At 43.8% G+C, this 12,396-nt stretch overlaps 2 protein-coding genes across 7 annotated transcripts in view; one reads left to right on the forward strand and one right to left on the reverse strand.

Moving 5' to 3' along the window:
- Positions 1-4,740, reverse strand: part of adcy3a (adenylate cyclase 3a) — a 58,212-nt gene extending 53,472 nt beyond the window's left edge. For 2 of the 6 annotated variants that reach the window (XM_040008426.1, XM_040008430.1), the window contains exons 1-2: positions 4,407-4,574; positions 1,502-2,604 (exon numbers count right to left, since the gene is read on the reverse strand). In XM_040008426.1, the coding sequence (XP_039864360.1) occupies positions 1,502-2,176 (675 nt within the window). In that variant the 5' untranslated portion in view covers positions 2,177-2,604; positions 4,407-4,574. The other 4 variants (XM_040008429.1, XM_040008427.1, XM_040008428.1 and 1 more) reach the window with 4 other exon arrangements.
- Positions 4,741-8,793: 4,053 nt separating this feature from the next.
- LOC120719320 (E3 SUMO-protein ligase ZBED1-like) lies at positions 8,794-11,788 on the forward strand. Its single transcript, XM_040008447.1, has 3 exons — positions 8,794-10,051; positions 10,724-11,099; positions 11,298-11,788. The coding sequence occupies exons 1-3, from the start codon at positions 8,985-8,987 to the stop codon at positions 11,766-11,768; spliced, it is 1,914 nt and encodes a 637-aa protein (XP_039864381.1). The 5' UTR covers positions 8,794-8,984; the 3' UTR covers positions 11,769-11,788.
- The last annotated feature ends 608 nt before the right edge of the window (positions 11,789-12,396 follow it).

Here is a 12,396-nt window from a genome sequence, read left to right on the forward strand (position 1 = left end):
ACCCTGAATAGACAATATTAAAATCCAAGAAAGGATTTCAAGCACCTACATAAACCCTGCTTGCTGAAGTTTTTATAAAGTGTGTAAACTGGAAGATAAGCCTCAGCTTTAGTTCGATTTTACAAGCTTTGAGCGTTGAAAAGTTAAAGCACATCACTGCACAGCATTGGTTTCAGCTGTAGCTCAATAAAAATGTGGCGTTTTCAGCAGGGTGATAACTTTTTTGGTTCATAGTCATCTTCTGCTTATCCTTTGCATGGTTGCGGGGGGATTGAGCCTATCCCAGCTACCATAGGACAAGAGGCAGGATACACCCTGGACAGGTCACCAGGCTGATGCAAAGCTAACACTGAGAGACACACTGTAACGCACTAACTGCATGTCTTTGGGCTGTGGAAGGAAGCTGGAGAGAAACCATGCAAACAGCCACCGGCCATTTTTTGTTCCTGAAATAATTCTTGTATCGTGTGCAAGCAGAAATTATTTAGGTTTTCTATAGAAATAATGAAAATAGTATGTTTAGAAATGTCGCGTTGCAAATTCTCTGCTCTGCTAAAAAAAAAAAAAAAAAAAAAAAAAGCACTAGGGGAAAAAACCCTTTTGTCCTCATTAAAGACAAAGTCAAATGGGACATAAGAGGCAAATATAACACTAATAGGTGAGTTTTATACAAATATGTGTTTAAAACAAAAACAGCACCTCCAGTTCTACCAGTGGAGAAAATTTTCATGGAAGAATTTTATTAGCTTTTCCATTAAACGACAGATTTGGATCTAATAACACAACAGATGCAACTATCACATACGTTATTGGTCAGACGTAGTGGCACAAATGAAAGTCACACTAGGTTTTGAGATTGACTGTAGTTCTGATACTGTATATTTAGGTAATACGCTAACTGGTTTGCACGTTTAGGACAAATATCTTCTCAAAGTGTTAATAACTGCTGAGAAAAAGACAAACAGCTGGACAAAGTGGCCATTTTAAAAGAAGCATATGAGGTGGAATAATTTACTTTCTCCCTGATACTTTATATTGATAGATATAAAAAGTATTGATTACAGTGGCTGTTATATGTGAATGGCAGATTTAGATACTGACAAGTTGAAATAATAATTTTACCATAAAGGTGAAACTTTTCCTGTTCCTAATGCAGTTTCATGACTCTGGTTTCATCTGGACACTCGTCCATACTGTCAGGGCAGACCTGTGGCACTAATGTTAATAATAACTTGTCATGTAGTCAACTACTGCTTCTCTTAAAACACAATATATGAAAATAAACGTTATTTAAAAAGGAAACCAACAAAGAGGACTCTGCGGGTTGTTCTGTCAACTGTGTAATCTGTGTACAGTCACCAGACCTATCCAGTATTAGTTAGTATCCCTGTGAAACGGTGGAAATATCTGGCTTTGGGGAGCTTTACTGCCTTACATCTGGATACATGCCATTAGACACAGGATATTCAATGCATTAACAAACAGACAACTCAACTCTCACCTGTCTGCCGAGTGCTGCGCCGTGTATGTCATCCTGCTGCTGCTGGGCAATGGTGACACCCAGAACCAGGGTGTGGACCCCACAGGACACAGTGGTGATGAGCACAATGGGAGTCAGTCTCAAAGGCAGAGTCAGAAAAACCGAAAAACTGAAGAAAGCCTGCCAGCCTACAGTGTCGCTGGCCTGGTGGAAGCGAGCATAATTCAAGCCCAGGTAGCAGAATATCTGAGCGGCTATGAGCACCCACAGGGCATAGGGCAACACCCGCCGGGAGATGCGGTCTGGCAGCAGCCCAAAGCGGCACAGCAGATAGAGAATGATATCTGCTGCCAGTCCCACTGATGCCACTAAAACAGAAGCCAGCTTATCAGCGGTGTAGACCACAGCACACATGAGGATGATGTAGCTGTCGAACAGCGCGGCAAACACAACGAGCACCAGCAGGGTTTCGTGTCTCTGCCGTCTAAAGTAGGTCTGATAAAGATTCTCCAAGGACTCGGGCGCAAAGGTCAGGCGCATGAAACGCGGCAGACAGAGGCAGCATCCCGAGGTCCGCACCGTGACCTCGTGTGTTCGCCCCACTGCCTGCCCGGGGTCAGAGGGCAACGTCACAGAGCAGTCTGCTGAATACTCAGCAGAATACTCGGGCTCAGAAAAGGCTCGGTTCCGAGGCATGGTTTACATTCAGCTGCAGCTCCCAGTCTTCTTTCAAAAACAATGGAAGCATAAATCAAACACCGACCGAGGTCTCAGGTTCACATCCTGTGAGGGAAGCCCACACGTGTGGCCGTGATCACAGCAGACTGTCAGGACACTGGAGAGACGTCCTCTCTGCATCCACAGTCACTCCATCCAGTGAGGTCACTTGACGTGCTTAGCCTTCTCTCATAGGTCCAATCTGAGCACGCCTACTCTTCATCATCGTGATGTCCACCTCTGGTTTTTCAGCTTTGCAAATGGGACCGTTTCACCTGAGCCCGGTCGTCTCCGTATGCCACATATCAAAGTTGGACGTATTAACATTTACTCCGCTGGTTTTCTCTTTGTGTCACTGCCTTCATTCCTCCGCTTTCCATTTTCGACTTCCATAAATCTCACATGACCTGAATAAAGAAACACAAAGTCACCAGAGAGCAACAGGTAGAAGTGTCACGCTAACTTTTTTAACTGCTCCTTTTCCCGGGTGGAATCATTACACAGCAGACATCTTTAATGGCTTTAAATGACAAGAATCGCAGGGGGAACATTTGAACTTATTTTGGATTTTCTCTCACACACAGTCAAGATTATACACATACACGCCGCTAATATTTGGTTAAATGTCCCTTAGCAAGTTGCACCTTGACTACATGCTTTTGACAGCCATGAACAAGCTTCTGGGTGGATATTTGACCACTTTTCTTCTCTGCTGAACGGATAGAATTCATTTCAGTTAGGCTTTTAAGTATAGTCCACGGCGCTTCTCAAATGTCTTGTACAGCAGTTCCAGGCCTTCTCAAATTCACTCACTTTCCAGTCCTTGTCCCTAAACATTTTCAAAGTACGGCTTTTTGTTTGCTAATCTGCTTATCTTAACACTGAACTACGAATCATTCAAGCATAAACGAGGCACTTAGCTTAAGGGATGAACAGCCAACTATTTTAACCTGCCAACTTAATCCATGCACTTTGCTACACCAGATGTGTTTACATATCTGGTGTAGCAAAATATGTAAACAATATTTTAGTTGAATCTATGAACAAAGGCAAAGATGGATACCAGTTCAGCTCACGGGTGACCGCCTCACTAAAGGCTATAGGTCTGAGTGTGACCCACAAAAGTGATTACTAAAGCACTATTAACTGTAAAATATATATCAGCTTAATGAGCCGTGTGCCCTAAAACATGCAGGGGAAACAAAAGAAGAAGAAGTGGTTACACAGCAAATGAACAGCATGTGAAAGTCAAAGCCAAAACTTTATCCACGGAGGCAGACGTCCGCAGCCGTGTGTCACAGACGGTGCAGGTTGGGTGTTTGGGGCTGCTGCTCAGTCAGGAGCCGTGGGGATCTCGGCACAATGGATACGAATGTAGAAAAGTAGTGTCAGAGTTTGATCCACCACACAGTACCAAAAGGGTTTTGGACAGTGGCTTTATTTTTTCGGCATGGCAACGATCCCGAACACATTAAAAATGCACAACATAAAACTGTGCGTCAGAGACGATCCTCCAAACTCAGACTTTAATATCATGAAGCAGTGTGCGAGTACGAAGAGGAACTTTGGGATGTCCTTCTAGGAGCCCGGAGAACTATTTCTGAAGACTGCGAACACATTTAAAAGCTTGTTGATGACAGTTCACCTGTGCTGACGAATAAAGGCAGTCATACAAAATCTACAAAGCTCTGTTTGCTCTCTGGACTGCGTGTTTACACGTTTCAACAAATCCCTTTTTAACAAACTGTAACCGATGCACAGCGACAGATGGATGATTGTTTCCTGGGCTCGCACCTCTGTTAAAGGCAGGCGGTGTGAAACGGCCACATTTTGGCGTTAGGGTCTCTCCACGCTAGAGCGAGGCTCTCCGCTGTGGGCCTACCTTGTTACATGTTGCGCTCCCACAGGTACACATGCCGTAAAACCACACTAAAAACAAACAAAAGCCAGTGGGCTTGTGTTGCCTGAGGACATTTCCACGTCCACGGTACTCGCAGTGACAAAAGGACGCGGGGTTCTCGGGTGGTACACGGCAGCTGTCCAACAAACCTTTCTCTGTGGCTGCGTTAGCATCTGTGTCTTTCGAACGGAAACTTATCTGGACGTGATTTCCACTTCGGCTCTTCGCTGTCTGCTTCGTGTTCACCTGCTTCACTGGAAGCTCTCCGTGGAGCTGTGAAACCACAGTCTGTGCTGATGCACCGCTTACCGTGAAAGCATCCGTCTCCTGTGGGTGCTAACGTTATTCCCCTCAGACAGATATCAGCAGCGGCTACCGGAGCCCCGCACGAGACCGGATTCACGTGAAGATGGAAACAATCACTGAATCTAACGAGTCACAGAAAGTAGCCGTGGCCGGTGGCTCCGCCCCCTCCCCCACTGTTCTTAACATTAATTATTATTAATGTTATTTTTATTATTTATTTCATTATTATTATTATTTTACCTCGGATGTTTTCCGCAGAAGACACGGAACAGCTTTATCACGAGCGCAACCAACGAGGCTTCTGGTGGCTTACAAAATAAAATCACTGCTCGCGAACGTTGACGCAGGAAAGAGCAGAAGTATGGTTGAAAGCTATGTGAACATTTAAAAGGAATAATGCTCTACAGGCCACACAGCAACCCAGTGTCTAAAAACAAGCACCGTTTGTGTAAAATATTTATTTCAACTGTACTTTGAACTTTAAGTATTTATTGTCATTGTCAGAGAACAATGAAATTGCGTTTGGGGCTTCCATACAACCCGTAAATAAAATAATGAAGAAAATAATAAATACCCCTTAAAACCCAAGTGTAAATATTTAACCCAGTGTGACTCCAGTACAATAAGACAATCCTTAGCAACAACATAAGAACATGACAAGTAATGTTCATAAGAAATTCAGACAAAGACCTGAGAAACATGACATGAGATATGATGTCAGATATGATAGTTATCTATTTAAGAAAGAGGGGGGGGGCAGGAGGGGGAAAGAGAATAAAGATATGATGCACCAATGCAGACCAGTTCATTGCTATTAAGAAGTTGGATATGGTTATTGTCCGTGAGAGGGGGGCAGAGAGTTCAGGAGCCTCACAGCCTGTGGATACAGGCTGTTGGCCAGTCTGGATGTTCTGGCCTGTATAGACCTGTACCTTCTCCCTGAGGGCAGCAGATGGAAAAGGTGGCGCGCAGGGTGATGTTGGTCCCGCAGGATACTGTGCACCCTCCTCAGACAGCGAGTGGGGAAGATATTACTAATCTCTGGCAGACTTGTTCCAATAATTCTGCCAGCTTCTTTCACCACCCGCTGGAGTGCTTGCTGATTGGCCTTGGTGCAGCTGGGGAACCACACTAGAAATCCATACATCAGAACGCTGCTGATGGCACAGTTGTAGAAGTTCAACATCAGAGATCTGGGAATGTGTGCGCTCTGTAATAACGATAATAATAATAGAACTTGCTATACAGTAAAATAAATGATCTTTGTTACACTCAGAGCTTTGTCTTACCTGGAAGCCTTTTTCTCGGCTCCTCAATTTTTTTTCTATCCACTAAATCAATGCATGACAGTTCATAGTTCATTCAAAATGTAAGGCAATATGAAGATATCAGTGAAACCTAAGTGTTGAACAGAAATGCACCTGCGGCACCTGCCGCTCAGCTGATAGAGCAGGTTGTCTGCCAATCTCAGTCCACCGTTCCCCTGACCACATTTGTTTAGGTGAGACACCGAGTCCCTCCCCAAGTACATGACCTGGAGTGTAAATGTTAGGAATGACAAAAGTGATGTAACTGGCTTAATTCAATTCAGTTTTATTTAGATGATGCCAAATCACAAAAGCATTCACCTCAAGGTGCTTTTTGATGTATTCTCCAAGAGTTCCCACAACAATACAGAGAAAACCTCAACAATCAAACAAGACCCCCTTTGAGCAAACACTTTGGGGACACTGGGAAGGAAAAACTCTTTTAACAGGAAGAAACAGTAAGAAGCAACACCAGGCTCAGGGAGGGGCGGGGCCATCTAACCTGACCAGTTGGGGGTGAGCTGAGGAAGACAGAGCCAAAGATCAATAATCTCTGAGACAGAAAGGAAGAAAGCAGCATATATTTCATATGTGCACTGAAGGATCCTGATCAAAACTACTCCAAGATTCCTTGATAACCTGGACGCCAGGTTAATTTAACATTCAGAGTAAGCCAAGCACAATAAAAACTGAGTGAAACTCTTCAAATAAACCATTTTTTACAGATGATCAGTTAGCTGTTTTAGAACTGCTCTTTCAAGAGTTTCTCAGATAAAAAGAAGGTTGGAGATTGGCCTGTAACTAGCTAGGACAGCTGGTCAAATGATGCTTTTTAAGTAACAGTTTAACTGCTGCTATCTTGAAGGCCTGATACGTACCTGATTTATAAAGATAGGCTAATAATATTTATGGTTGAAGCATTAATTAATGACAGGGCTTCTTTGAGCAGCCTTGTAGGGTAGTTAATGGGGTCCAATGGTTTGGAGAATGTAATTACTAAAGTTAACTCAGAAAGATCTATTGGAGAAAGGAAAGGGGATTCAAAGGGGGAAACAGGCAAACACAAACAATCCAACTCTCTCTCAGAACAGGCAGGCTCACCACAATGCAGGGAGTAAATTTAGGGAATGTCTATACAGAGGAGATAGAAGACAACATCAGGTCTGAAGACAAAAATCATCCAGGCAGACAAAGTATTTAAAGAAGTACCAAGGGACATCATTCACGAGGGCCTGAAACACTCTGGACCTGTTCGTAAGACCAACAGGCATCACCAAAAACTCAAAGTGGCCCAGTTGAGTGTTGATGGCTGTCTTCCACTCATCCCACTCCGTTATCCTTACCAGATGGTAACCACACAAGGGCGTGCCCACAGATGGAGATGGGATGAGTGTTCTGTGTTGCTGGACACACAGTATAACAAAGGGGTATACGCCAGGCTATGGTAGATTCAAGTTGCACGCAGACTGTAGTCCACCAAAATCTGGTTCGGCCGGAGCACTGTTAGAGGCAGAGTGGGTGGAGGTTAGGTGTGTGCATGGGGACGTCTACAAATCTGTTTTGATCAGCGTCTACCACCCTCACACTGACAGGTTGGTGGAGTGGCTGAATAAGACTTCAAAGTCCAGTGCACCACACAAATGCTTCTGGGGTGGAAGCAACCTTAGGTTAGGGTGAAGAGAACGCTGAGGTAGTATATCCTGCAGAGGGTTAACTGGAGACAGAGCTGGGCTTACTAGGACAGTTTGTTAAGCCAGAGGCAAGCGCTCCAGTCACGTGGAGCCAGCCGAGTTACGCTTCCTGGGTGGAAAGGACGTGATGAACATGACCTGAGTCCGCTGAGTCCACCAAATCCATAAGTTGGCTGGATACTTCTGTCATGAATACTGGAATGGACTCAAATGCAGGGCTTGGAAGAATCCCATGCACACTAACTGTGATTCTGAGTTTTACCAGAAAATGCTATCCACAATTAAGCAAAAGGAGAAAATGGGACTCCAGGTGTCCAAGGGGAAAATGCACAACAATCCAAAATTCTCTGTAGGACGCTCAGAGAACAGGCTCCCCACACCTCAGGGAGGAATTCCAGGGAAGGTCTATAGAGAGGAGTGGGAAGTAGAGATGAGAAGACTGAAACAGCTGTTTTGACACTGTGTTGACCTTCCAAAGCACAGATGTTTCGAAACATTGCTCAGAAGCGTGGTTCAAAACACCCAGATCACATGACCATGACAAAACACGATGTGGTGCACTCCACCCCAGTTATGGCAGGTGGCGTACCTGCTGCTTTACGTATTCCTGGGACAAGGATTCCCATTTTTGAATAACCACGCTTATTGATGCTGAGCCTTGTAATGACTGCATTCATGTTTTTGATATTACGGATTCAGTTTATCACACGTGCACGTGTAAAACCAAACAATACCTATCTCTCATTATTTAGCTGTAGACTGTGAAGACTAATATGACTTCAATTACTTAAACACTAAACTCCAAAGTTTAATAAAATTAAATAGATAAATAAATAATATACAGATATCTTATTTGAATGATTACTGTCAAGAAGAAAGAGGTTGGTGGGCGAGCTCAATTCAATCATATCAGCAGAGAGAGAGAGCGACACATTGTGCTGTTCATTAAAAGTTGTCACCTCTGATGCCGTCAGTTCTTTAGTTTTTTGTTTTGTATTTTCAACAGAAAATGTTATTTGCAGCATCAGGTGACTTCATCCTCACTGTAACCTGTTACTCAAATACTATGCTGACATAAATGATGTATTTAAACTGTAAGAAGAAAAGCTAGAAAACATTTGTTTATTCTCACTGACACTTCTGGGGTGAATATGTTATAAACAACAGGAGGTTTGCAGGGTCACTATAACCAAAAGTCCAGACTTGCAGTGAAACATCACGCCATGCGTTACAAGACGCAGCATCCACAGCAGTATGGAAAGTTCCTTCATGGTTCAGATGTTGCTCACCAGAGAGTGATTTAAAGATGTTGTCACGGACCCGGTCCCGGGGACTCGGGGTCCGTGAGCAGTGTGGACGTTTATTATTATCATCATTATTATAGCATATTAGAGGTGGGGGAAAAAATCGATACTGCGTAGTATCGCGATATTTTGTTTGCTAATAATGTATCGATACAGGGACAGCAGATATCGATATTTTGTTCCAAAAACTTCCAGTCCACCAGATGGTGCGGTTGAGCTTTTTCTCTAGTGAGGTCAGCAGAGGTTAGGTCGGCACATGGGAAAATAGATCAAACAAAGATGGAGGAAGAAAAAGAGATCAGGAAAGCGCCATCTGCGTTTAAATCAAATGTCTGGACGTACTTTGGATTTTTTAACAAGGATGGAACAAATGAGATGGATATGACACACGGGATTTGCAAGGTGTGTCGTATGAAAATAAAGTACTCTGGGAATACTACGAACATGAGGGCCCATCTTACACGGCACCATCCAAATATAGCATTAACCGCGGACGGGAAAGCTAGCTCTGAATCAGCTCCACTGAAAAATCAACCAACGCTGGACACTCTTAGCTTAGCAAAGCTATCTCCCAATTCAGAGCGAGCTAAGAAAATAACACAATCTATCACGTACTTCATCTGCAAAGACCTGCGTCCTTACAACATTGTGGAAAACGAGGGCTTTTCTTACATGATCAAGACGCTGGAACCCAGGTATGTGATACCATCACGACGTTTTTTCGCGGACACAGCCGTACCCAATCTCTACATAGATGTGAAGCGTAAAGTTGAGGAAAGTTTGAGCACAGCAGAAAGGGTTGCATTAACTTGCGACGCATGGACCTCGCGGGCTGTGGATTCATATGTGACTATAACAGCTTATTATCTCACAGCGGACTGGCAACTGCTGTCTTACGTTCTCCAAACTCGAACATTACATGAAAGTCACACCGGAGCGAACATTGCAAATCTCCTGCAAAATGCAGCACAGGAATGGGGGATTGCTGACAAAAATCTTGTGGTTGTCACCGACAATGCTTCTAATATGACAATTGCCACTCAGCTAGCGGGATACCTGCATGTGAAGTGTTTCGCCCATACGCTCAATCTGGCATCACAACGAGCCTTAAACCTGCCTGCAGTAGCCAGGGTCTTGGGAAGAGTGCGGCGCATAACTGGGTTTTTCAATAGAAGCACAGTGGCAAACCACGCTCTGGAGCAAAAACAGAAAATGTTACAGCTCCCGACTCACAAGCTCAAGACCGACGTCTGCACGAGATGGAACAGTGCTTATGACATGCTCCAGCGTTTCCTTGAACAACAACCTGTGATTTGTGCAGCGCTGCTGTCTCCCGAAGTCAGAAAGTACGGAGCCCCCCAGGGGACATGGGAGAAAAAAAAAATTACGGAGGAAAAAAAAAAAAATTAGGGAGGAAAAAAAAATTAAAACGGACTTTTGCGAGATCTCGCAAAAGTATTGCGAGATCTCGCAAAAGTTTTAGCCGCATTCTTCGGAGGCCGCCAGCTCGAAGCCGACCGGGAGGTCGAGGCACGATGTGCCGGGAAAGCGGTGTTCCTCCCGGCTGTAGTAGGTCTCGACTTCCCGTTAGCTTCGAGCTAGTGGCCGCCAGCTCGAAGCCGACCGGGAGGTCGAGGCACGATGTGCCGGGAAAGCGGTGTTCCTCCCGGCTGTAGTAGGTCTCGACCTCCCGTTAGCTTCGAGCTAGTGGGTGTCAGATCTCCAAAAACGTCGGAGCACTTTTGCAAATATGTGATGTCTTGTAAACCGAGCAGGTATCTGACGTTTACACAACTACATTCACGCCTCAAAATATCTTAAAAGTGTATTTTGTGACCCAGAAAGAGTAATATTACAACTAAGTAGCTGCCGCCATTGTTGGAGTTTTGCGAGCGCTCGCAATACTTTTGCGAGATCTCGCAATACTTTTGCGAGCGCTCGCAAAAGTCCGTCTTAATTTTTTTTTTTCCTCCCTAATTTTTTTTTCTCCCATGTCCCCTGGGGGGCTCCGTAAGAAAGAGTAGCACAGATATCTTTACTCTAAACGAGACGGATATTGGGAACACTGAAGAAATTGTCCGGGCCTTGAAGTCAATGCAAGTCGCGACTACTGTGATGTCTGAGGAAAAGAATCCTACTCTGTCTCTCGTAGCACCGCTGCTAGCACAGCTGTTGCACGACACCCAAGACAACATTGGTGACACAGCGCTGGTCAGAAACATCAAGCAAAGTATCAGTCAAGATCTTAAGAAGAGATATGCCAGCACAGTCGAGAGGAACACCCTCTACACAGCATCAGCTCTCGACCCACACTTTAAAACCCTGCCGTTCCTGTCACTGGAGGAAAGACAGGAAACCTATGCCAGAGTGGTTGCTGAGGCTATAAGCCTTCAGGTAAGCAAACATTCTGGTGTTATAATTTAAATTACTTACTTACAATATTAGTAGATCGGTGATATTTTTGTCATATTGGTAATATTCTAATTAACAATTAAATACATTAATTATAATTTGCTAACATATTACTGCATACTAAAAGATATGAAATATTTATTTTCTCCCTCTCTCTGTATGTGTGTGGGTTTTCTACAGGAAGAAAAGAGGCAGCAGCCCATCTGTGAGCCAGAAGCCCATGAACATCATGAGAAACCTGACGAGACTGAACAAAATCCCAGACCCCCTCTCATACCAGCCAAGATGAGGAAGTCTTGTGGGTTAACAGACTTGCTTGGTCAGACTTATGGTGATGTTGGAGCCCCACCAAAATCATTATCTGCCACAGCTGAGGAGGAGGTGAAAAGATACCAGGAGGTCACGTCACTGGCACTCACAGAAGACCCACTAAGCTGGTGGAAATCCCATGAGGAAGTCTATCCTTTCCTGGCCACACTGGCAAAAAGATACCTTTGTATCCCAGGTACTAGTGTCTCGGCTGAAAGAGTCTTCTCAACCGCTGGAGACATCGTCACAGCAAAACGGAGCACTCTGACTTCAGAGCATGTTGATCAGCTCCTTTTTCTGAGCAAGAATGCTGACATTGCTTCACTGTCCAAATGTGTTTAACTTTTTAGGGCAGCAACAAACAGGACAGTTTACTTATTTTAATTTAAGAAATGTTTTGTTTTATTTTATTTAAATTTAAAACTTTTTTATTTAATGTAAAATTATATTTTGTTTTAAGCTATAATTGTACCAGATAGTTACGTTCAGTTAAGTTGGTTACTAGACTGTTATACAAACCGTTCACTTTGTCAGCAATAAAACTGACTGACATGAGAGAAAGACTGAGTGTGAGACTTTATTATTAGATAAAATGAATATTGATAAAGTTTACCTTTATGGACAAAATCTGCAGTAGAAAAAATATGTGATAAATCACAAAATATCGTATTGCAATACCCAGAATATTGCAAAAATATATATATTAAAAAAAAAAAAATCGCAATAATATCGTATCGTGAGTTAAGTATTGTGATAATATCATATCGTGGGGTGTATGGTGATTCCCACCTCTACTGCCCCCGTGGCGGTTTTATGAGGAACAACGGGGAAGAAGAAGGTTCCAGTTTTGTACAGAGCCCCCTTGCCCTTGTACTCCGTGAAAGTGGACCCTGACACAGGGCTGGTGATCAAAAAGTATATTCCATGTTCTGTTCTGATTGGATTAGCCAACACAGGCACGGTGGCTCAT

This window comes from Simochromis diagramma, unplaced genomic scaffold (genome assembly GCF_900408965.1).
Source record: "Simochromis diagramma unplaced genomic scaffold, fSimDia1.1 OVJJ01000313.1, whole genome shotgun sequence".
Taxonomy (NCBI): domain Eukaryota; kingdom Metazoa; phylum Chordata; class Actinopteri; order Cichliformes; family Cichlidae; genus Simochromis; species Simochromis diagramma.

Bases quoted from the DNA above. Each gene is read 5' to 3' on its own strand.
- LOC120719320 (XM_040008447.1), top strand. From the start codon at position 8,985: ATGGAGGAAGAAAAAGAGATCAGGAAAGCGCCATCTGCGTTTAAATCA. The intron at 10,052-10,723 runs GTACGGAGCCCC...CTCCGTAAGAAA, and splicing joins CTGTCTCCCGAAGTCAGAAA to GAGTAGCACAGATATCTTTA. The intron at 11,100-11,297 runs GTAAGCAAACAT...GGTTTTCTACAG, and splicing joins CTGAGGCTATAAGCCTTCAG to GAAGAAAAGAGGCAGCAGCC.